Raw genomic sequence first — 26,460 nt, 5'->3', positions numbered from 1 at the left:
TCTTGCTGAACCAGGGCGGCTTCGTGGCGTTGGACAGTCTCCTGGTGGTGGGACAGCATGGCAACAAGGTCCTGGGAACTGGCTGCCTCTGGGTTCATTTTTGGCTCTGTGTTTCTGTCAGGACCCGGTACGAACCCGGGTCTCCGGAGAGAGAAACAGTCACTTAACCAACTGAGCCACGAATAGTCGGCAGAACGCAGAAGATGAGGCAGACACAGCAGTACTTTAGACGGTGTATTTAATGAAGTAAAAAGTGACGTTCTTCAGGAAAACATGTAACTCCACAACCTCAAAAGGAATCCTACAAGAACAAAGGTAATCCTCCAAGACAAAAAAGGTAAATTCACAAGGTGGAAGGTAAAGCACAAAAAGCCTCAAAAGATACTCAAAAAACAAACAAACAAGAACAAAAAAAACAGAATTCCACAAGAGAGTCCACCGGGATCAACAAGAGTTCTCAGAGTACTAGGGCTGGGTGCTAACATACAAACACAGAGCAAAGAACAGAGGAAAACAAAGGGTTTAAATACAATCAGGGGAAACGAGGCACAGGTGCAAATAATAATGGGGATCAAGGGAAAACAAAAGGTCAAAAGGCACAATGGGGGCATCTAGTGACCAAAAATCGGAACAACCCTGGCCAAATCTTGACATGTATTGCTTGCTGTTTGGGGTTTTAGGCTGGGTTTCTGCAAAGCACTTTGTGACTGATGTAAAAAGGGCTTTATAAATCAATTTGATTGATTGATTGAGATGCGCAATGTATTCACACTTGAGAGAGAGTCTCAAACCTAAATTGCTCATAACAGTGAAATAAATGGGCTACTCCCTATGTGAATTATTGAGGAGGCCGAAAACACCTCAATTCAAACTGTTGTTAGAAAATAATTTTAAATTGGCAAGTTGTAACATAGCTTATACATAATAAGAAGGCAGCATGCCTTGGTTTGAGGGCGGCACAGGTTAACTGTCCTGTTGCGTAACAATAACATTTTGAAACAGTGAGTGCATTCTGACGTCATGCGCATAAACAAAACTCACACTGGGGCGACCATTAGAGATATTTGGAACTCACACATGAAAAGGTTAAAGGAACATTTGTAAAGTGTTCTAAGCTGTCATCTGTCTCCAGAGATGCCCCCTAAGAATCCCGACACTTGACTACTTTTTGGTGTTCTCAGGGTGTCGTATGATGGATGGATAGAAAGATGGAACAACTCCTACTGGGGGGAGGAGCATTAACAGTATAAAGGACAGTCACCTCTTGCCCAGTAAGGACTTCATCACTGTCTGCTCAGATAGGTAGATAGTAATTTCCAACTAATATTGTTACTATGGGCTATGCAAAATAAAATAGCAAAGTAATACAAGAATAAATTGACTATGCTGTGTAGATGATCAATGATAAACTCATTGTGAATAGCTCTCATAGTTATTAGGTGACTAGGGGACTGTACACAGCTCTCTCTCTAAAGCATGTGTGGTCTGAGGAGGTTCCTCCTGTGCTATGCTTTTTACAGGACTCTGATGTTGCGCATGGAGAACGTGTCCTACGTGGCCCTGAGGCAGCCCATCGTGTTTGAGCTGGAGGGCTTTGAAGTGTCTCGGAGCCATGGTTACCCCCTGTTTGCCCTGGTCCTGGCCATCTACTTCCTGGTGCTGCTGGGGAACGTGGTTGTGATGGGTGTGATTGCAATAGATAAGACGCTACACAAGCCTATGTACGTGATGGTATGTAACCTGGCTGCCTGTGACCTGCTGGGAGGAACGGCTGTGATGACTCAGCTCATGGTCATCTTCCTGATGGGGGAGAAGAGGATTCCATACAACAGTGCCTATGCTCAGGCCATCTGTGTTCACACCTATGGTGCAGCTGTACAGACCATACTGTCAGCCATGGCCTATGACAGGTATGCAGCAGGTCATGGTAGATGAAAATGTCTCACATTAAAGTAAAGTTCTGCCTAGCTGTACTCATCTATGGGAGAGTGAAATGTTCTCTCAGGGCCACATTTATTAAGTTGTTTCCACAAGTGCAAAAATTGAATCTGTTATTGTTAAGAAGGAATAATACTAATAGTAGTAAAATAATGCATTATACTCAAATTACAGGTATGTGGCAGTGTGTGAACCATTGAGGTACCATGCAATCATGACCACGGCCCACATGGTTTTTGTGATCTTGCTGGCCTGGGCTGTCGCAATCATCCTTATAGCTGTGCTCTTCGCTTTGAATGTGGGTACTCCGCTATGTGGCACCTACATCAGGCATGTCTACTGCAGCAACCGCTCCATCCTGAACCTGGCCTGTGTGCCCACCCCCATTAACGATATCTACGGCAAGTTTGTGTAAATGAGGATTGACCCCCGCCATTATGTTATATCACTGCAATTATGAAGCATTGGTTGTTTTTTGTATCTTGTTTTGTCATTCACATTTTCTTTCCCATGACTTGTATTATGACATCTTCATCTCTTTCCAGGTTTGTGCATGACTTGGATTCTCAGCAGCAGTTCCTTCCTCATCATCTTTTTCTGCTATGGCAAGATCCTGTCAGCCTGTCTGATGAGGAAGAGTGACAAGGGCAGTCGTAGTAAGGCCCTACAGACCTGCGCCTCTCACCTGGTCATCTACTTGATCTTCGAAATTGTCAGCCTCATCATTATCCTCAGTAACCGCTTCCCCCAGGTCCCAATGAACATCAAGAAGTTCTGCACTATCCTGATCTTCATCGTTCCCCCTCTAATTAACCCTATCATCTATGGATTTGTCACTAAAGAGTTACGTACAAGCATTATAAAGCTGTGGAAAACACGGGTCGCACCCAAACTGTAAAATGTTTGACAGTTTACTGTGGCGTCCCCACCGTACCCATCGTTCCAGATAGAGACCATGCATATAATAATCACAGAGGTCATCTAACAGGTTGCGGGGAAAAGAATATGGCCAATGTAAAAGACATTTGAATGAAGTGAATTTACTGTAGTGGCCTCCAGTGGGTACCCAAAGTGCTGTACAGTATGGCTTAGTGAGCATTGAATGTGTAGTGGGCTTGTAGTAGGAATACAGTATATGTTTGAAAACAATTATAATTAAAAGTTACATTCCAAAAGAGATAGCAGATAATACAAGCATGACATGATGTGTGACTCTAGCTCATGCTGTTTAATTACCGTGGTGGTTAGAATATGACACATGACTTTGTTGTGCCATTGTGAATTTGTGTAGCTGTTACATTTGTTTTGTTATTCAAATGACAGCATGTTCAATGTGAATAATAAGTAAACATACATGATACCATTAATTGGGAATGCCTACTTTAAAAAATTATATTTTTTCAGCCCTTATAATAATATACAACTGACATACAATTTTCTTGATTTGCACCATCACTTGGAACATAATAATATGAAATAAGGCATGATGGGACTATAAAGTGTGGCAGGTAGCCTAGTGGCAGGTAGCCCAAGTCGACTAGGTGAATAATCTGTCGATGTGCCCTTGAACAAGGCACTTATAGCGCATTCAGAAAGTATTCAGACCCCTTGACTTTTCCCACATTTTGTTAAGTTACAGCCTTATTCTATAATAGATTAAGATCTTTGTTTTTCACCATCAATCTATACACAACACCACATAATGACAAAGCAAAAACAGGTTGTAATTATTTCATGCGCATTTATAAAAACATACAAACTGAAATATCACATTTACATAAGTATTCAGACCCTTTACTCAGTATTTTGTTGAAGCACATTTGGCAGTGATCACGGCCTCAAGTCTTCTTTGGAATGACGCTACAAGTTTGGCACACATGTACTTGGGGAGTTTCTCCCATTCTTCTCTGCAGATCCTCTCAAGCTCTGTCAGGTTGGATGGGGAGCGTCGCTGCACAGCTATTTTCAGGTCTCTCCAGATACGTTAGACGGATTCAAGTCTGTGTTGTGGCTGGGACACTCAAGGACATTCAGAGACTTGTCCTGAAGCCAATCCTGTGTTGTCTTGGCTGTGTGCTTAGGGTCGTTGTCCTGTTTGATGTCCTGAGCATCTGGAACAGGTTTTCTTCAAGGATCTCTCTGTACTTTGCTCCGTTCATCTTTGCCTCGATCCTGACTAGTCTCCCAGTCCCCACCACCATTCTTCACAGTAGGGATGATGCCAGGTTTCCTCCGGACGTGACGCTTGGCATACAGGCCAAAGATTTCAATCTTGGTTTCATCAGACCAGAGAATCTTGTTTCTCATGTTCTGAGAGGCTTTTGGGTGTCTTTTAGAAAACTCCAAGCGGGCTGTCATGTGCCTTATACTGATGAGTGGCTTCCGTCTGGCCACTCTACCATAAAGGCCTGATTGGTGGAGTGCTACAGAGATGGTTGTCCTTCTGGAGCTCTGTCAGAGTGACCATCGGGTTCTTACTCACCTCCCTGACCAAGGCCCTTCTCCACCGATTGCTCAGTTTGGCCTGGTGGCCAACTCTAGGAAGAGTCTTGGTGGTTCCATTTAAGTATGATGGAGGCCACTGTGTTCTTGGGGACATTTTTTGGTACCCTTCCCCAGATCCGTGCCTCGACACAATCCTGTCTCGGAGCTCTACGGAAAATTCCTTCCACCTCATGGCCTGGTTTTTGCTCTGATATGCACTGACAACTGTGGGACTTTATATAGACAGGTGTATGTCTTTTCAAATCATGTCCAATCAATTGAATTTACCACAGGGTGACTCCAATCAAGTTGCGGAAACAACCAAAGGATGATCAATGAAAACAGGATGAACTTGAGCTCAAATTTGTGTCTTACAGCAAAGGGTCGGAATAGTTATGTAAATAAGGTATTTCTGGGTTTTTTTGTGTTTTTTAAAAATAAATTAGCAATTATTTCTAAAAACCTACTTTTTCTTGGGTTATTGTGTGTAGATTGATGAGGACAGCAATTATTTCAATCCATTTTAGAATAAGGCTGTAACATAACAGAATTTGTAAAAAGGGAAGGGGTCTGAATACTTTCAGAATGCACTGTGTCATGACTGTCATGTGAGGATCACAATGGGTCATATCAGCTTTGCATTGACTGACAATATCCAGATCCTCTCCCCCCTGCAAAGGGGGGAGGAGGGCACTAGCCGTTTTAACACCCAGTCGTAAATTAAGCAGGAGAGGACTCTCTCTCTACCCTCCAGTGTTGGCTAAAGGAAAGTCCCCTTGTCTCCAGAGACTTTTACCCACCCAAAACTCTAATGTCTAAAGAGTGGTTACTGAAACAATAATTCTAACATTAAGAATGTGGGGAATGGTCAGTGGGGAGATATGGAAAACTAATTTCATGTGGTTGATTATTTTGTGATGTCATTGAAAATCTTATGGAGGAAATATTGTAACTTGGAAAGAATGGCCATTACAGGTATGAGGTTTCATCTGGTGCGTTGAGCATATAATATGAAAAGTGATGAAGGTATTTGTGTTAAGATAGGAATGTGATTTTAGTTTTCTAATGAGGTAATCGTTTTGGATAATATTTTACACAGTAACTAGCCATGCCCCGAGTGAGCTCAGAGAACTTGTCAGCCTGACGGAATGCCCTTTTTGACCAAGAGTGCATAAAGGCTTGGAAGAGAAATCCACCTTTAATAATATAATAATATATGCCATTTAGCAGACGGTTTTATCCAAAGCGACTTACAGTCATGTGTGCATACATTCTACGTATGGGTGGTCCCAGGGATCGAACCCACTACCCTGGCGTTACAAGCACCATGCTCTACCAACTGAGCTACAGAAGGACCACTTTAGACCAGGAAATGTGAAGTGGAGAGCTACATGTTTGAAATTGTTGAAACTTTCTACCTCATCACGAGGTGAAGAAAATTAACTCACCTACCAGACCAGAACCCCGCCAGTCTGCAGCTGCATGTGTACAGTGATTACGAACTTTGACTTTGATCTACACGAGGTGGAGAAAGGAGAAGCTCACCTCAGACAATCACTGGTACAGCTAAGTAGCTGTTCTGAGGAATGAACAACCCATGGAGACCTGACAACTAAGAAGAAGGACATTGTGACCTCTAGTGGACAATCAGAGCATGTAGAAGTGGGCAGCGGAAAGGCTCAACAAACCCTTTCCAAGAAGGCTTGGTTTCGACAGAGATAAACAACGAACAAAGGCATTTCACACGTAAATACATTCATGATTTCTTACTCCAAACGGGCGGCGGTTTGTGTGAAAAGTATATGATTAATGTGAGAATAGTTGCAGAATGTGTCCACGATAAATGTCCCTTTTCTCTATCTCTCTCTTTTCCCCACCCCTCTTCATTCGTTGTGTATAAGCCACCATATTTTGTCAGTCCAATAGGGACCATTGTCTCATGTAATAAGTGTGTTTCTAGTCTGTGTTATTATTTAGTTAGCTAGTAAATAAATCATTAAACCAATTTGTGTAGTACTGAATAATGAGCAAGGCTGGGGTTTTTGCAGATGCATGAGGGCACAACTGTTCAGAATGATGATGATATGATAATTTTTATTGTATTTTCTTTATTTAACCTTCACATAATTTTTAGGGCTAGGCCCCTTTTTTCTCAATTTCCGCCTGAAATGTGCCCAAAGTAAACTGCTTGTTGCTCAGGCCCTGAAGGCAGGATATGCACATAATTGGTACCATTGGAAATAAAACACTTTGAAGTTTGTATAAATGTTAAAATATTGGAGGAGAATATAACACAATAGATATGGTAGGAGAATATCCAAAGAAAAACAAACCGGAAAACTTTCTTTTTTGAGAGCCCATGCTCTTACAATGGAAAGTATAGGGGCATACAATCACCATATTCTTATCGGCAGACTCAGTAGCCTCGGTTTTTCGAATGACTGCCTTGCCTGGTTCACCAATTACTTTGCAGACAGAGTTCAGTGTGTCAAATCGGAGGGCATGCTGTCCGGTCCTCTGGCAGTCTCTATGGGGGTGCCACAGGGTTCAATACTCGGGCCGACTCTTTTCTCTGTATATATCAATGATGTTGCTCTTGCTGCGGGCGATTCCCTGATCCACCTCTACGCAGACGACACCATTCTATATACTTTCGGCCCGTCATTGGACACTGTGCTATCTAACCTCCAAACGAGCTTCAATGCCATACAACACTCCTTCCGTGGCCTCCAACTGCTCTTAAACGCTAGTAAAACCAAATGCATGCTTTTCAACCGATCGCTGCCTGCACCCGCATGCCCGACTAGCATCACCACACTGGATGGTTCCGACCTTGAATATGTGGACACCTATAAGTACCTAGGTGTCTGGCTAGACTGCAAACTCTCCTTCCAGACCCATATCAAACATCTCCAATCGAAAATCAAATCAAGAGTCGGCTTTCTATTCCGCAACAAAGCCTCCTTCACTCACGCTGCCAAGCTTACCCTAGTAAAACTGACTATCCTACTGATCCTCGACTTCGGCGATGTCATCTACAAAATTGCTTCCAACACTCTACTCAGCAAACTGGATGCAGTTTATCACAGTGCCATCCGTTTTGTCACTAAAGCACCTTATACTACCCACCACTGCGACTTGTATGCTCTCGTCGGCTGGCCCTCGCTACATATTCGTCGCCAGACCCACTGTCTCCAGGTCATCTACAAGGCCATGCTAGGTAAAGCTCCGCCTTATCTCAGTTCACTGGTCACGATGGCAACACCCATCCGTAGCACGCGCTCCAGCAGGTGTATCTCACTGATCATCCCTAAAGCCAACACCTCATTCGGCCGCCTTTCGTTCCAGTACTCTGCTGCCTGTGACTGGAACGAATTGCAAAAATCGCTGAAGTTGGAGACTTTTATCTCCCTCACCAACTTCAAACATCAGCTATCTGAGCAGCTAACCGATCGCTGCAGCTGTACATAATCTATTGGTAAATAGCCCACCCATTTTCACCTACCTCATCCCCACACTGTTTTTATTTATTTACTTTTCTGCTCTTTTGCACACCAATATCTCTACCTGTACATGATCATCTGATCATTTATCACTCCAGTGTTAATCTGCAAAATTGTAATTATTCGCCTACCTCCTCATGCCTTTTGCACACATTGTATATAGACTCCCCCTTTTTTTCTACTGTGTTATTGACTTGTTAATTGTTTACTCCATGTGTAACTCTGTGTTGTCTGTTCACACTGCTATGCTTTATCTTGGCCAGGTTGCAGTTGCAAATGAGAACTTGTTCTCAACTAGCCTACCTGGTTAAATAAAGGTTAAATACATTTAAAAATTTAAAAATAATATAAAATACTGAATTCTAGCTCCCGGGTGTCAGGATTTGGCCAGGGTTGTTCCGGTTTTTGGTCACTAGATGCCCCCATTGTGCCTTTTGACCTTTTGTTTTCCCTTGATCCCCATTATTATTTGCACCTGTGCCTCGTTTCCCCTGATTGTATTTAAACCCTTTGTTTTCCTCAGTTCTTTGCTCTGTGTTTGTATGTTAGCACCCAGCCCTAGTACTCTGTGAACTCTTGTTGATCCCGGTGGACTCTCTTGTGGAATTCTGTTTTTTGTTCTTGTTTGTTTGTTTTTGAGTATCTTTTGAGGCTTTTTGTGCTTTACCTTCCACCTTGTGGATTTACCTTTTTTGTCTTGGAGGATTACCTTTGTTCTTGTGGAATTCCTTTTGAGGTTGTGGAGTTACATGTTTTCCTGAAGAACTTCACTTTTTACTTCATTAAATACACCGTCTCAAGTACTGCTGTGTCTGCCTCATCTTCTGGGTTCTGCCGACTATTCGTGGCTCAGTTGGTTAAGTGACTGTTTCTCACTCCGGAAATCCGGGTTCGTAACCGGGTCCTGACACCAGGATGCAATTCCTATGGCTTCCACAGGGTGTCAGCAGTCTATGTTCAAGGTTTCAGGCTTGTAACTTCCAAAACTAATAAGAAATATTTGTTTTAGTACAGGGACACAGTCTTGGAAATTTGTGTATGCGCATGCGATGAAGACAGAACGCACCTGCTAAAATCGGTTTCATATTGAACATAACAAAAATCAAATCAAATCAAATTTTATTTGTCACATACACATGGTTAGCAGATGTTAATGTGAGTGTAGCGAAATGCTTGTGCTTCTAGTTCCGACAATGCAGTAATAACCAACAAGTAATCTAGCTAACAATTCCAAAACTACTACCTTATAGAGACAAGTGTAAGGGGATAAAGAATAAGTACATAAAGATATATGAGTGAGTGATGGTACAGAGCGGCATAGGCAAGATACAGTAGATGGTATTGAGTGCAGTATATACATATGAGATGAGTATGTAAACAAAGTGGCATAGTTAAAGTGGCTAGTGATACATGTATTACATAAAGATGCAGTAGATGATATAGAGTACAGTATATACATATACATATGAGATGAATAATGTAGGGTATGTAAACATTATATTAGGTAGCATTGTTTAAAGTGGCTAGTGATATATTTTACATCATTTCCCATCCATTCCCATTATTAAAGTGTCTGGAGTTGAGTCAGTGTGTTGGCAGCAGCCACTCAATGTTAGTGGTGGCTGTTTAACAGTCTGATGGTCTTGAGATAGAAGCTGTTTTTCAGTCTCTCGGTCCCAGCTTTGATGCACCTGTACTGACCTCGCCTTCTGGATGATAGCGGGGTGAACAGGCAGTGGCTCGGGTGGTTGTTGTCCTTGATGGTCTTTATGGCCTTCCTGTGACATCGGGTGGTGTAGGTGTCCTGGAGGGCAGGTAGTTTAACCCGGTGATGCGTTGTGCAGACCTCACTACCCTCTGGAGAGCCTTACGGTTGTGGGCAGAGCAGTTGCTGTACCAGGCGGTGATACAGCCCGACAGGATGCTCTCGATTGTGCATCTGTAGAAGTTTGTGAGTGCTTTTGGTGACAAGCCAAATTTCTTCAGCCTCCTGAGGTTGAAGAGGCGCTGCTGCGCCTTCTTCACGATGCTGTCTGTGTGGGTGGACCAATTCAGTTTGTCTGTGATGTGTACGCCGAGGAACTTAAAACTTACTACCCTCTCCACTACTGTTCCATCAATGTGGATAGGGGGGTGTTCCCTCTGCTGCTTCCTGAAGTCCACAATCATCTCCTTAGTTTTGTTGACGTTGAGTAACATATTATATATAGTTTGATTACATTTTAGGATATCCGAGGAGTAAATACAAACGTATTTTGACTTGTTGAAATAAAGTTTAGGAGTATATTTTTGGATACGTTTCTCTGCATGTTAAACGAGTGGATTACTCAAATCGATGGCGCCAACTAAACTGACTTTTTGGGATATAAAGAAGGATGTTATCTAACAAAACGACACTACATGTTATAGCTTGGACCTTTTAGATGACAAATCAGAGGAAGATTTTCAAAACGTAAGTGAATATTTAAATGCTATTTGTGAATTTATGAAACCTGTGCTGGTGGAACAATATTTCGATGTGGGGTGCCGTCCTCAAACAATCGCATGGCATACTTTTGCTGTAATGGCTACTGTAAATCGGACAGTGCAGTTAGATGAACAATATTTTAAGCTCTTAACCGATATAAGACACTTGTATTTTCCTAAATGTTTATTATCCATAATTTTTATGATTATTCATTTGAATTGTGCGCCCTCCAGTTTCACTGGAAGTTGTCCAGCTAGCGGAATGCTTAGCCCCATTTTCTAGGCAAGTCAGAGGTAAGAAGTTATGATTAATATGTTGACTGTTTTATGGATGTTGTAGGTAAATTCGGGAGATGGTAACTCTTTAAACAACTTCTTCCAAATTAGTTAAATGTTTCATGATTGATTTAATCTTGTAACAATTAAACATAATTAGTGGATTAAATAAATAACAGTCATCAGATTAATGAAAGTCAAATCACGACAACTGTATGTACCATCTCTCAAAACTCCTTAGGGATCAAATCCCGTTAACGGGATCGATTTGACAACATCCGGTGAAATGGCAGAGTGCCAAATTAAAATTAAATTATTAGAAATATTTCATACAATCACAAGTGCAATACACCAAATTAAAGCTTTACTTCTTGTTAATCCAGCCACCATATCAGATTTCAAAAAGGCTTTAAGGCGAAAGCAAACCATGCTATTATCTGAGGACAGCACCCATCAATCAATATTATATTATATTATATTTCATCCCGTCAGGCGCGACACAAAACTCAGAAATAACTATATAATTCATGCCTTACCTTTGAAGAACTTATTTTGTTGGCACTCCAATATGTCAAATAAACATCACAAAAGGTCCTTTTGTTCGACTAATTCCGTCAGTATAGATCCAAAATGTCAATTTATTTGGCGCGTTTGATCCAGAAAAACACCGGTTCCAACTCGCACAACATGACTACAAAATATCTAATAAATTACATGTAATCTTTGTCCAAACATTTCAAGCAACTTTCCTAATACAACTTTAGGTATTTTTTTACGTAAATAATCGATAAAATCTAAGACGGGATAAACTGCGTTCAATAGTGGATACAAACAAAGTGGAGCGAGCTTTCAGGTCGCGCACCCCAACCACAACAGTACACTACACTCAACCCTCGTTCTGGACATTCCTACTTCTTCATTTATTAAAGGAAAAACATCAACCAATTTCTAAAGACTGTTGACATCTAGTGGAAGTGATAGGAACTGCAAGCAAGTGCCTTAGAAATCTAGATCCCTGTAGAAAACCCATTGAAAAGAGAGTGGTTGGTTTGTGCTCGGGGTTTCGTCTACCAAATAAGTTCTGTTATACTCACAGACATAATTCAGTTTTAGAATCTTCAGAGTGTTTTCTATCCAAATATCCAAATAATATGCATATCCTCTGGGCTTGAGTAGCAGGCAGTTTACTTTGGGCACGCTTTTCATCCGGATGTGAAAATACCCTAGCCTAGAGAGGTTAAAATACAGTAAGTCTCTCCACAACACACTGGAGAACTTGATTCAATAATAAAAAAGTGTTCACTTATTAGGGACCATATTCACAAAGCATCTCAGAGTATGATTGCTGAACTAGGATTAGGTTTGAGTTTCAGATCATAATTTATAAGATTACATGGACAGAGGGGATCTGATCCTATAGCAGCACTCCTATTCTGAGATGCTTTATGAGTTTGGGCCCAGATCTTCTCATATCAGTGAACATCTGAGAGAAAGAAGGAAATGAGGAAGGAAAACAGGAAGGAAGAAATAAAGGAAAGGAGGGGAGGCGAGATGACTCTGCTGTTTCAAAACACATTTGTTTATCAGGATTGCATCTTGTTGCTGCAGTCTGACTAATGACTACCCCAGTCACTGGCATAGAGCCACTAATCACACCATGTAACACCAAGGGGTTAATGAGGACTCTAGGGACACAGACTCCTCACCTCCTCCATACAGCTACTAGTGACTCAGCACTGTGCAGAAACTCACTCATTGTCCATCCAATTAGACTAATCAACTCAAGTTTTACTTTCTGAGTTTAGAACTGACTGACTAACATCAGACCATGGCTTTGATCTCATGTCAGGGATGCTGTATGATGATGTAAACCTGACAAAGACCCTTAAATGTCAAAATATTGTTAATAAACTTTGGACGCATGCTCTCATTCAAAGATGTTTCATTATTTTTACTAATTTCTAGAATAATAGTGAAGACATAAACTATGAAATAACACATATGGAATCATGTAGTAACCAAAAAAGTGTTCAACAAATCTAAATATATTTAAGTTTTGAGATTCTTCAAAGTAGCCACCCTTTGCCTTGATGACAGCTTTGCACACTCTTGGCATTCTCTCAACCAGTTTCATGAGGTAGTGGAATGAGGTAGTGGAATGCATTTTGAATTCACAGGTGTATTTTTATTCTTAATGCATTTGAGCCAATCAGTTGTGTTGGGACAAGGGTGGTATACAGAGATAGTCCTATTTGGTAAAAGACCAAGTCCATATTATGGCAAGAACATGTCAAACAAGCAAAGAGAAACGACAGTCCATCATTACTTTAAGACATGAAGGTCAGTCAATACAGGACATTTCAAGAACTTTGAAAGTTTCTTCAAGTGCAGTCGCAAAAACCAACAATCGCTCTGATGAAACTGGCTCTCATGAGGACTACCACAGGAATGGAAGGCCCAGAGTTACTTCTGCTCCAGAGGACAAGTTCATTAGAGTTACCAGCCTCAGAAATTCCAGCCCCCAAAAAAGCTTTGCAGAGTTCAAGTAACAGACACATCTCAACATCAACTGTTCAGAGAGACAGTGTGAATCAGGCCTTCATAGTCGAATTGCTGCAAAGAAAACACTACTAAAGGACAACAATAAGAAGAGGAGACTTGCTTGGTCCAAGAAACATGAGAAATGAACATTAGACCGGTGTTAACCTGTCTTTTGGTCTGAAGAGTCCAAATATGAGATTTTTGGTTCCAACCGCCATGTATTTGTGAGACGTAGAGTAGGTGAATGGATGATCTCCACATGTGTGGTTCCCACCATGAAGCGTGGAGCAGGTGTGATGGTGTGGGGGTGCTTTGCTGGTGACACTGTTGGTGATTTATTTAGAATTCAAGGCACACTTAACCAGCATGGCAACCACAGCATTCTGCAGCGATTTGACATGCCATCTAATTTGTCCAGAATATATTTATGAAATATAAAACTTAAACACATTTTAGAACATGGCATATATTTTAAAATATCTGTTAATTTAATATACTTTTAGCTTTTCTTTACCTCTGGTACCTTAGCATTAGGTTGCAAAAGTGGAGTTTGAATGCAAAAGTTAAATTATTGAGTTGTAGTTTAAGATCAATTGTGCAGCTATTGAGGTATAGCCTACCTGTCACTTACGAAACATAGTAAGTTTAGCTGTGTGTATTTAAAAAATAGCCCCAGCCCGCCTTCAACTGACAGAGCACCCATTGCAATTTTGAATTTTCTTCTGATGAAGGAGAAGAACAGCTGTCACCACAAAAAATCTTTTTCGTGGCTAATGGCATTTAATTTGATTGTATTTTCATAATATTGGTCCATCTTGGTACACATTTGTAGTAAGTACACTCATCATGAGAACACTCTTCTGGTCTTGGTGGATGGAATATTGAAGCACTGTTAGGTGCAGCTCGTTGCATTTCTTGCTGGGTCGTTTGAGGTGGCAAGCATCTAGTTTGTGGGATAGTCCGCACTTCCAACACTGTTGTCTATCCTTTATCCACACAATGATCTGTCCTGTGTTCAGCTTCTTCAACTCGGGACAGACAGTGAGGTAGTGTTTGTTGGCACAGTGAGGAGAGTATGGCTTGGAAGGGGGATTGGATGATGCAGGCTCCTAAGAGCTGGGGTCTTTGCTAGAGTTGAAGTAGATTGAAGTGTATCTCTCCTTTGGTCTAGAAGAGGCACGTTGGTTTTCTTTGCTGGCATGGGCATGTCATATTTGTAGAGGGCCGCAGCTCTGCTTGCAATACACTTAACCTGGGACTTCCTCTGCAACCAGGCTGCCAGGTCAGACAAGGTGTACGTTTGGTCCGTGCCTGTCTAGAGAATGCTGTGAGTAAAGCAATACTCTACGATGGCATTCCGGTAGTTCTGTGGCATCTTGCTTTTAAGAGTCGGTCGACATGGAATCCGGATCTGAACTCGTAGGGATCTAAGCATGGGCGTAGGTAGACAGTGCAAAATCATCTGTGCAAGGTCTTGGGTAATGCATGTAGGCCTTAGTGTGCTGGAGTACCCTCGGTAGTTTTAGGTGTCCAAGGAGCACTTGATACTTGTACCACTCTTTCACATGTCTGTGATTGCTCATCATGTTGTCTAGGACCATTTGGAGGAGGGCAAAGTCATTCTCTCTGCCACTCTCAAAATGGGGCAACAACGGCTTTGGGAGGCCATGTGATGAGGCAATCAGCTGTCCATGCAAAGTGGCAAAGCAGGCGCATGGTAGGGTGATGTCTGTTCCGGAGGAGTGTATGGCGCTGCTGGATTGGGATAGGGCATTCCTAGGCCTGGAGGGGAGTAGTGTTCTGCTGGAACGGGATAACCCAGAGCAATGTAGGGTGCTACTAGGGCTTTTTACGGTGACATATTACCGCCACACCGGTGGTCATGAGTCATGACTAAAAGCCTCCAACACTTTACTCAGCAAATTGAATGCAGTCTATCACAGTGCCATCTGTTTTCTCACCAAAGCCCCAACCCACCACCGCGACCTGTACACTCTCTTTGGCTGGCCCTCGCTTCATATTCGTTGTCAAACCAACTGGCTCCAGGTCATCTATAAGTCTTTGCTAGGTAAAGCCCCGCCTTATCTCAGCTCACTGGTCACCATAGCAGCACCCACCCATAGCATGCGCTCCAGCAGGTATATTTCACTAGTCACACCCAAAGCCAATTCCTCCTTTGGCCGCCTTTCCATCCAGTTCTCTCCTGCCAATGACTGGAACGAATTGCAAAAATCACTGAACGCTAGAGACTCATACTCATATCTCCCTCACTAACCTTAAGCACCAGTATCTCTACTTGCACATTCATCTTCTGCACATCTATCACTCCAGTGTTTAATGGCTAAATTGTAATTATTTTGCCACTGTGGCCTATTTATTACCTTACCTCCCTTATCTTACCTCATTTGCACACACCTCATTTGCACCTTATTTTTTACTTTGAGTAAATACTTCCTTAACACTTTTTTCCTTCTTAAAACTGCATTGTTGTTTAAGGGCTTGTAAGTAAGCATTTCACTGTACGGTCTACACCTGTTTTATTAACCTCTCTAGGGTACATGGGACGCTATCGTCACACCTGACCAACATCCAGTGAAAGTGCAGGGCGCCAAATTCAAAGAACAGAAATCTCATAATTAAAATTCATCAAACATACATGTATTATACAGCATTTTAAAGATAAACTTGTTGTTAATCCCACCACAGTGTCCGATTTCAAAAAGGATTTAGGACAAAAGCATACCATGCGATTATGTTAGGTCAGTACCTAGTCACAAAAAAACAGCCAAAGAGAGGAGTCACAAAAATAAGAAATAGAGAGAAAATTAATCACTAACTGTTGATGATCTTCATCAGATGGCACTCATAGGACTTCATGTTACACAATATATGTATGTTTTGTTCGATAAAGTTCATATTTATATCCAAAAATCTCTGTTTACATTGGCGTGTTATGTTTTGCCTCCAAAACATCCTGTGAAAGTGCAGAGAGCTACGACAATTTACAGAAATACTCATCATAAATGTTGATGAAAATACAACTGTTATGCATGGAATTAAAGATATACTTCTCCTTAACCTCTCTAGGGTAGGGGGCAGCATTCGGAATTTTGGATGAAAAGCATGCCCAGATTTAACGGCCTGCTACTCAGGCCTAGAATATATGATATGCATATAACTGGTAGATTTGGATAGAAAACACTCTACAGTTTCCAAAACTGTTAAAATAGTGTATGTGAGTATAACAGAACTTATTTAGCAGTTGAAACCTGAGAAAAATCCATTCAGGAAGTAGTTTTTTTTTCTTTTTTTTTTCTATTCAATGCCATTACAGTATCCATTGACATAGGACTCCATTTGCAGTTCCTATGCCTTCCACTAGATGTCAACAGTCTTTAGAAATTGTTTCAGGCTTGTATTCTTATAAATGAGGGAGTAAGACCAGTCTGAATGAGTGGACCCAAACGTGACGCAAAGTGCATTTCTTGTTTACCTTTTATATTGACAACGTTATTGTCCGGTTAAAATATTATAGATCATTTAGGCTAAAAAATAACCTGAGGATTGAATATAAACATCGTTTTACATGTTTCTATGAACTTTACGGATACAACTAGGATTTTCTGTCTGATTGTTTTGACTGAGTTTGAGCCTGTGGATTATTGAAGAAAACGCGTTACCAAAACGGAGGTTTTTGGATATAAAGAGACTTCATCGAACAAAAGGAACATTTATTGAGTAAATGAATGTCTTCTGATTAACACCAAATGAAGTTCATCAAAGGTAAGGGATTAATTTTATCTCTATTTCTGAGTTTTGTAACACTTCTGCTTGGCTGGTTACTGTTTGTAATAATTTGTCAACTGAACTATGTTCTGGGCTAGGTATGTTCTGGGCTAGGTATGCTTTCGCGGCAAAGCATTTTATAAATATGACACTGTGGTTGATTTAACAAGAAGTTAATATTTAACCTCTTCAACCTATGGGGGCGCTATGTCATTATTGGATAAAAAGACGTGCCCGTTTTAAGCGCAATATTTTGTCACGAAAAGATGCTCGACTATGCATGGAATTGACAGCCTTGGAAAGACAAAACTCGGACGTTTCCAAAACTGCAAAGATATTATCTGTGAGTGCCCCAGGACTAATGCTAATGAGAGCAAATAGAATAATTTCATTTCATTTGCGATTTTCATGAATAGTTAACGTTGTGTTATGCTAATGAGCTTGCGGATAGATTTACACAATCCTGGATACAGGTTATTTTTGTTGCTAAACGTGACGCAGAAAACGGAGCAATTTATCCTAAACAAATAATCTTTCAGGAAAAACTGAACATTTGCTATCTGAGAGTCTCCTCATTGAAAACATCCGAAGTTCTTCAAAGGTAAATTATTTTATTTGAATGCTTTTCTGGTTTTTGTGAAAATGTTGCCTGCTGAATGCTAACTCTAAATGCTACGCTAGCTATCAATACTGTTACACAAATGCTTGTTTTGCAATGGTTGAGAAGCATATTTTAAAAATCTGAGATGACAGTGTTGTTAACAAAAGGCTAAGCTTGAGAGCAAATAGATTAATTTCATTTCATTTGCGATTTTCATGAATAGTTAACGTTGCGTTATGGTAATGACCTTGAGGCTGTAGTCACGATACCGGATTCGGGATGGCTCGACGCAAGAAGTTAAACCTATGTAAAATATGTTTTGTTTTCTGAATTTTTATAATGAGCATTTCTCTAATTGAATATGGGGCTCTGCAATCTCATTGGATGTTGGCCAGATGGGAAGCTAGCGTCCCATATACCCTAGAGGGGTTTTAATGCAACCGCTGTGTCAGATTTTTAAAAAGCTTTACGGAAAAAGCACACCATGGAATAATCTGAGTACAGCGCTCAGAGACCAAAACAAGCAATACAGATACCCGCCATGTTATGGAGTCAACAAAGGTCAGAAATAGCATTATAAATATTCACTTATCTTTGATGATCTTCATCAGAATGCAATCCCATGAATCCCAGTTCCACAATAAATGTTAGTTTTGTTTGATAAAGTCCATCATTTATGTCCAAATAACTCCTTTTTGTTTGAGCATTTAGTACAGTAATCAAAATGCGCAGGCACTAGGTCCAGACAAAGTCAAAAAAGTTATATTACAGTTCGTAGAGACATGTCAAACGAAGTATAGAATCAATCTTTAGGATGTTTTTATCATAAATGTTCAATAATGTTTCAACCGGAGAATTCCTTTGTCTTTAGAAATGAAAGGGAACGGAGCTAACTTTCACGTGTGTGTGCCTGACTGAGCACATGGCCTTCTGGCAGACCCATGACTCAATCAGCTCTCATTCTCTCCCACCTCACAGTAGAAGCCTGAAATAAGGTTCTAACGACTGTTGACATCTAGTGGAAGCCTTAGGAAGTGCAATATGACCCCACAGACACTGCACAAACCCCAGATTTCCCACTTCCTGGTTGGATTTTTTTGGTTGGTTTTTGCCTGCCATATGAGTTTTGTTATACTCACAGACATCATTCAAACAGTTTTATAAACTTCAGAGTGTTTTCTATCCAAATCTACTAATAATATGCATATCCTAGCATCTGGGCCTGAGTAGCAGGTAGTTTACTCTGGGCACGCTTTTCATCCAGATACTGCCCCCTACCCCAAAGAAGTTAAGCACATGTGACAAATAACATTTGATTTTATTTGATTTTGAACAAGTTATTTCCAAAAGTTTCTTGATGAAGTGAGCAGTCTGCTGTATACAATGAGAATTGGGCCATTTTGACACATTCACCTAAAATGTTAGGTGTGCTAGTATCATAATTGTACTAATATCAACACAAACCTGGTTCTGTGCAGTTAGTCTGTGCAAGTTGATCTAATAAAGCAATCTGGAGAAGTTGACATAGAACAGAGCATTCAGTTGTAACTAATCCTCATTTTCACCATCTGTACACCATGAGAATTAGGCCATTTTGACCCAGTCCTCTAATATGTGTGGTGTTCTGTCATTATAATACAGGGGCGCAACTTTCACTGGGCATGAGTGAAAGTTACCCTCCCCCCCAACACACACACACATTCTAAAAATGTTATCATTGCACTGTGGTGCAAAAAACACAGCTCTGGTGTGCTTTAGGACCTTGCGGACGCCTCAGAGTGGTCGGGTAGGCTGTTTTCTGGTTTGAGCCGGCTGAATTTAGGACCACACAAACGGCAAAGCTTCTGATGGGCTGGTGTATAGGACCAGCACGGGAGAGATGAACAGAGGCAGCTGCTGTCTGTGTTGTGCTTTAAGTCCAAGTTGTAAAAGCAAGGAGAGCAGAGACTGGCTACTCTTTAGTTGACAGATTTAGCTGGCAAGGTAACTGCTGTTTTACAGAAAAGAGAAGAAACAAATATTTCCAGTGCTGAGCTAGTAGTGTAACTGAAATTCTACGTTAGCTAATGTTTCACCCCCTTTGGCTGAAGTGAATGATCTAGACTAACAGCCAGTTCAGCTCTAGCTAGCCTCTACCTATCTGTCAGGTAGCAGTATCTAACAGCTGTTGTGTGTATGGAAATGTTTTGTCCCGTTTCAACAGAAGTACATTTGATGATGAACTATTGTACCATTAGTTAGAGCTAGCCAACTAAAATTAGCTTTTATTTTTGACTCAATCTCACTAGACCTGAATCAAATGATAAAACCAGCAGCCAAACCATTGAAGACCAATATTCTGAATTTTTTTCAGCGCAATGTGAGTTTTTCTTAGTCTGTATAGCAATCTAACGTTATTGATCTGTTATTTTCCCTAGTTAATTCCCTACTTTTCACACTTACACGACATACACAGCTTTACAGGCTTCACTGTCATGGTGCAGTCATTGCATAACACTATGCTCATCATGTCTTAGCAGGACAGGTTCCCCTGCAGGGTCAGACAGCCAGGGAAGACCAGTCTACAGGGCTCAGGAATGGATACAAAGTTCCATATTGAGTTGATGGGTAGGCTACAGTCTGGGATCTGGAAATAATGGTCATTTCAATTACTGAACCATTGATTCTAATCATGGATAATATCATGTATAAATGTACACCAAGGTCATTCTTTGTCATGCCTCATCTGAGCACGATCATATGGTGACAGGGGTCTCATCAGGGTCAGGCAGTCAGGGAAGACCAGTCTGCGATGGAGCTGAGGTGAATTTTTGCCGATACAGCACTATTTTCTCTGTGAGAAGAACACTGGACAAGCAAGACGTTTCAAAGATTGATATTATTTAAGGCAGTCTGACAAACCTCTAAAGTTGATTTCCAAACTATTTCCTGATGACACAAAACATGTAAAACAAAAATGTGAGGAAGACCTGGGAGACGTTATTGATACTGATAAATGTATAAAGATGTGTTAGAATGCTCTGTCATGTTCATATAATCTCAGAAATAAATGACTGCACTTTTAGACCATCCATAGAATGTACTATATGCCAGTAAAACTGAATATCATGCACTCAGAAATGTAATTCTTCTGCCGGAGGTGTAAAACACAAAATGGGACATATTTGCATATGATATGGTCTTGTGAAGAGTATGTTCTTCTATCTCAGCATGTCTACAGATTCTACCTTCTCCCTGTTTTTGTTTGCTTGGAAATGTTGATACTGGAGACTGTTATCAGAAGAATCTGTGTATCCTAGCATGTATAGTTGCTAAGAAATTAATTGACATTAATTGGAAGGTTGGTTATCCTCCCACAATGGATGGAAGAAATGTCAAGTTATGTATCACTTGATTTGATTCATTACAAGATTAATGGCATGTAAATGTGCAACTTTCATAAGTTCTGGATGCCTTCAATGGAATACAGAATGACAAAAGGAGAGTGTGTTGAAAACATGCCCACGTCAGGAGAGATAACTATTTAGTCAATCCCTAGCTGCTGGGTTGCTCAGTCCTGGCCCTGGGGGTCAGACATGACATACTGTTGGTTGTCACTTTGGCCTTGGCCTAACACACCTGAAACCAATAATGAATGTTTCACTAAGATCCGTCTTTAAAGGTAGATTTAACGTAGATGCCACTGTCAGCAACATTAGAATAGAAAGGTATGATTGGACTGGTCAATGATCATTACACAGGTGCACCTTATGCTGGTGACAATAAAAGGCCACTAAAGTTTTGTCACACAACACATTGCCACAGATGTCTCAAGTTGAGAGAGCATGCAATTGGCATGCTGACAGCAGGAATGTCCACCAGAGCTGTTGCCAGATAATTTAATGTTAATTTATCTACCATAAGCCGCCTCCAACATTGTTTTAGAGAATTTGGCAGTACATCCAACTGACCTGCAGACCACGTGTAACCACGCCAGCCCAAAACCTCCACATCCGGCTTCTTCACCTGCGGGATCATCTAAGACCAGCAACCCGGACAGCTGAGGAAAGTTAGGGTTTGCACAACCAAAGAATTTCTCCACAAACTGTCAGAAAACATCTCAGGAAAGCTCATCTGCATGCTTGTCTTCATCATCAGGGTCTTGACCTGACTGCAGTTCGGGGTCATAACCAAATTCAGTGGGCAAATGCTCACCTTCAATGGCCTCTGGCACACTGGAGAAGTGTCCTCTTCACGGATGAATCCCGATTTCAACTGTACCGGGTCGATGGCAGACAGCATGTATGTTGTCGTGTGGGTGAACAGTTTTCCGATGTCAATGTTGTGAACAGAGTTCCCAAGGTGGCTGTGGAGTTTGGTATGGGCAGGCATAAGCTACGGACAACTAACACAATTGCATTTTATTGATGGCAATTTGAATGCACAGAGATACCGTGACGAGATCCAAAGGCCCATTGTTGTGCAATTCACCCGCTGCTATCACCTCATGTTTCAGCATGATAATGCACGGTCCCATGTCGCAAGCATCTGTACACAATTCCTGGAAGCTGAAAATGTCCCAGTTATTCCATGGCCTGCATACTCACCAGACATGTCACCCATTGAGCATGTGTGGGATGCTCTGGATTGACGTATACGACAGCGTGTTCCAGTTCCCGCCAATATCAAAATACTGACTGGTTTTCTGATCCACGTCCTTACCTTTTTTTTGACGATATCTGTGACCAACAGATTCATATCTGTATTCCGAGTCATGAAATCCATAGATTATGGCCTAATGAATTATAATTTCAATTGACTGATTTCCTTTTATGAACTGGAGAGGTTGCCCTCTGTTATTGTTTGAACTACATATTGCCGCTTTAATAATGCATTTGAATGTAAACAAAGATGATTTCTAGTTCATTAGTAAGATTACTTTTAACTTTTTGAGGAGCAATTTACATTGGGTAGATATGAAAAGGAAGGTAAAATATATTTACGACATTGTTAGAATACGGCTTGACCCGGACTAAAAAGTCATTTCCATTCATAGTTCATTACAGCTTTTCAAACCAGCTACACGGTGATCAAGGAAGACACTATCTATTGCTTATGGAGGTGCAATTCAGCTGAAGGACATGAGCAAAACTGCAGTAGCATGGAGAAAGGAACTCACACATTCTATTTAATCTCAAAGCCCAAATGGACCACATCCCACAGGCTCTAACTTGTTGCTTTCCTCATTAGCTTCTCCTCGAAATGTGTCACTAGAGTCATGACGTCCATGTTTACATCTTGATTGACAGACTCATCTTCCTGTTGTTGGTATTGTTGTAAATAAAAGGCTGTGATGTTGTTTGTGCACACAGTCTGGAGGGGTGAAAGAGAACATAGAAATCAACGTGGAACACTGAAAAGAGCTGTGGAAGACTTAATTGCCTATGTTAGTGCTGAACTCCAACTCTTCACATCAGGGACAATTCATATTTTGTTATATAGTGTGGAATGTGGTGATTCTAATGACAAATGTAATGTGTTTTGGTGCACACAATGTCCATACAGTTTTGTTAGGGGAATGTTGGCTAGCTACCTATGATATGTGAAATGTGAACCTTCCAAAACAATATATAGCTTTCTTTGCTGGCTAGCTAGCTATCCAGCTCTCATCTGACAGATGATAGCTAATGTTACAGCTGCAAGCAGGAGTTGGATAGAAAACAAACATTTCTCCAGCCACATCCCTCAGCTGTTTACCAAATAACGTGGCGGGGCAGACGCCCCCTCTAAATAACCCTGTTTATCTGCTACTGATACCACAAGCATCAGTAGATTACTTTTTTAAGCAGCCAAACGTTGTGTTTTGACACTGATTCCCCAGGTTTTTACTACTAATCTTTTAAAATTCTCCTCTCAAGGTTCTGAGCTGCCCTCTCACTGGGGAATGGAAAACCACACATACAATGACCACGTTCTCCTCCTGGAAGGGATAAAGGTCCCTCAACAGTCCACGTACCCTGCCTTCACCCTCCTCCTCATCACCTACATCTTTATTATGGTAGCCAACATCGGACTCATAGCATTGATCTCCATGGAGAGGAGCATGCACCAGCCCATGTACATCCTCTTCTGCAACCTGCCACTTAATGACATAGTCGGGGCTACAGGGATGATACCTCGTCTGTTATGGGACATTTTGACCACAGCTCCTGAGCGATATATCACTTACATAGAGTGTGTCATTCAGGCTTTCTGTGCTCATTTATTTGCTACAACATCACACACCATTCTCATGATCATGGCCTTTGATAGGTATGTAGCTATCTGCAACCCCCTGCGGTACGCTACCATCATGACAAACAAAATGGTTATCAGGTTGTCTATGTCTGCCTGGGGGGTGGCCATAGTCTTAGTGGGGATTTTGCTGGGCCTCACCATCCGCCTGTCACGCTGCAGGTCTAACATATTTAACCCTTACTGCGACAACGCCTCCTTATTCAAGCTCTCCTGTGAGAGTGTGCTTATAAATAACATATATGGCTTCATCTTTACTGTTGTGCTGTTTGTCTCGTCCATAGGCAGCATCAGTCTCACCTATCTCAAGATCGCCATTGTATGTCTGAGCAGTAAAAACAGCTCTTTAAACAGCAAGGCCCTGACAACCTGCAGCACACACTTACTAGTCTACCTCATTGTGATTGGATTTGGAGTCACCATTATCATCCTTCATCGCTTCCCAAAATATGCAGAACTTGGCCAAATGTGTAGTGTGCTGTTCCCTGTGATCCCTACTTGTCTCAACCCCATAATATATGGTTTACAGACTAAAGAGATTAAACAGAGGATATTTAGAGTGTTTCACAGAGCCAAGGTGGCTGCATGATGTTGTGTTAAATCTTTAACAAAAATATATGATATACAGTGCCTTCAGAGAGTATTCACATCCCTTGACTTGTTCCACATTTTGTTATGTTACAACAAAGCCTGCATTTAAAATTGATTAAATTGAGACTTTTGTCACTGACCCACACACAATACCCCATAATGTCAAAGTGGAATTATGTTTTTCAAAATTTTAACAAATTCATAAAAAAAAGGTACACTGAAATGTCTTGGGCCAATAAGTATTCAGCACCTTTGTTATGGCAAGCCAAAATAAGTTCAGCAGTAAAAATATGCTCAACAAGTCATATTGGATGGACTAGTGTTTAGCATAATTCCTGAATGACTCATCTCTGTACCCCGCACATACAATTATCTATCAGACGATTATCTATCAGAAAAAGATCTGATGTGGTTGGTAAAATGACCAATTAGAAAAAAATATCAGAATTGGGCTGCCTGTGTAAACTGTTTTGAAATACAATGCTGAACTGTATTTTGAAGGGTTATGTTGACATTTGGATTTTTTTGGGGGCAGTTTTTAAAAAATAAATAAATGGGAAGTATTTTTTTTATATATATATATATATATATATACAGTGGGGCAAAAAAATATTTAGTCAGCCACCAATTGTGCAAGTTCTACCACTTAAAAAGACGAGAGAGGCCTGTAATTTTCATCATAGGTGCACTTCAACTATGACAGACAAAATGAGAGAAAATTTATTTGCAAATTATGGTGGAAAATAAGTATTTGGTAACCTACAAACAAGCAAGATTTCTGGCTCTCACAAACCTGTAACTTATTCTTTAAGAGGCTCCTCTGTCCTCCACTCATTACCTGTATTAATGGCACCTGTTTGAACTTGTTATCACAATAAAAGACACCTGTCCACAACCTCAAACAGTCACACTCCAAACTCCACTATGGCCAAGACCAAAGAGCTGTCAAAGGACACCAGAAACAAAATTGTAGACCTGCACCAGGCTGGGAAGACTGAATCTGCAATAGGTAAGCCGCTCAGTTTGAAGAAATCAACTGTGGGAGCAATTATTAGGAAATGGAAGACATACAAGACCACTGATAATCTCCCTCGATCTGGGGCTCCACGTAAGATCTCACCCGGTGAGCAAAAATCCCAGAACCACACGGGGGGACCTAGAGAGAGAGCTCGGAGCTGGGACCAAAGTAACAAAGCCTACCATCAGTAACACACTACGCCGCCAGGGACTCAAATCCTGCAGTGTCAGACGTGTCCCCCTGCTTAAGCCAGTACATGTCCAGGCCCGTCTGAAGTTTGCTAGAGAGCATTTTGATGATCCAGAAGAAGATTGGGAGAATGTCATATGGTCAGATGAAACCAAAATATAACTTTTTGGTAAAAACTCAACTAGTCGTGTTTGGAGGACAAAGAATGCTGAGTTACATCCAAAGGACACCATCCATACCTACTGTGAAGCATGAGGGTGTAAACATCATGCTTTGGGGCTGTTTTTCTGCAAAGGGACCAGGACGACTGATCCGTGTAAAGGAAAGAATGAATGGGGCCATGTATCGTGAGATTTTGAGTGAACACCTCCTTCCATCAGCAAGGGCATTGAAGATGAAACGTGGCTGTGTCTTTCAACATGACAATGATTCCATACACACCGCCCGTGCAACGAAGGAGTGGCTTCGTAAGAAGCATTTCAAGGTCCTGGAGTGGCCTAGCCAGTCTCTAGATCTCAACCCCATAGAAAATCTTTGGAGGGAGTTGAAAGTCCGTGTTGCCCAGCAACAACCCCAAAACATCACTGCTCTAGAGGAGATCTGCATGGAGGAATGGGTCAAAATACCAGCAACAGTGTGTGAAAACCTTGTGAAGACCTACAGAAAACGTTTGACCTCTGTCATTGCCAACAAAGGGTATATAACAAAGTATTGAGATAAACTTTTGTTATTGATCAAATACTTATTTTCCACCATCATTTGCAAATAAATTAATCAAAAATCCTACAATGTGA

The 26,460-nt window shown here is 41.1% G+C and overlaps 1 protein-coding gene across 1 annotated transcript; it reads left to right on the top strand.

The window, feature by feature from the left end:
* Positions 1-1,298: 1,298 nt before the first annotated feature.
* LOC123999790 (olfactory receptor 52I2-like) lies at positions 1,299-24,577 on the top strand. Its single transcript, XM_046305813.1, has 4 exons — positions 1,299-1,910; positions 2,113-2,339; positions 2,484-2,786; positions 23,493-24,577. The coding sequence occupies exons 1-4, from the start codon at positions 1,477-1,479 to the stop codon at positions 24,455-24,457; spliced, it is 1,929 nt and encodes a 642-aa protein (XP_046161769.1). The 5' UTR covers positions 1,299-1,476; the 3' UTR covers positions 24,458-24,577.
* Positions 24,578-26,460: the final 1,883 nt, after the last annotated feature.

The sequence above is a fragment of the Oncorhynchus gorbuscha genome, linkage group LG16, assembly GCF_021184085.1.
Source record: "Oncorhynchus gorbuscha isolate QuinsamMale2020 ecotype Even-year linkage group LG16, OgorEven_v1.0, whole genome shotgun sequence".
Lineage (NCBI taxonomy): Eukaryota > Metazoa > Chordata > Actinopteri > Salmoniformes > Salmonidae > Oncorhynchus > Oncorhynchus gorbuscha.
The sequence above is the reverse complement of the archived record's forward strand: the minus strand, read 5'-3'. Positions and strand labels throughout refer to the sequence as shown.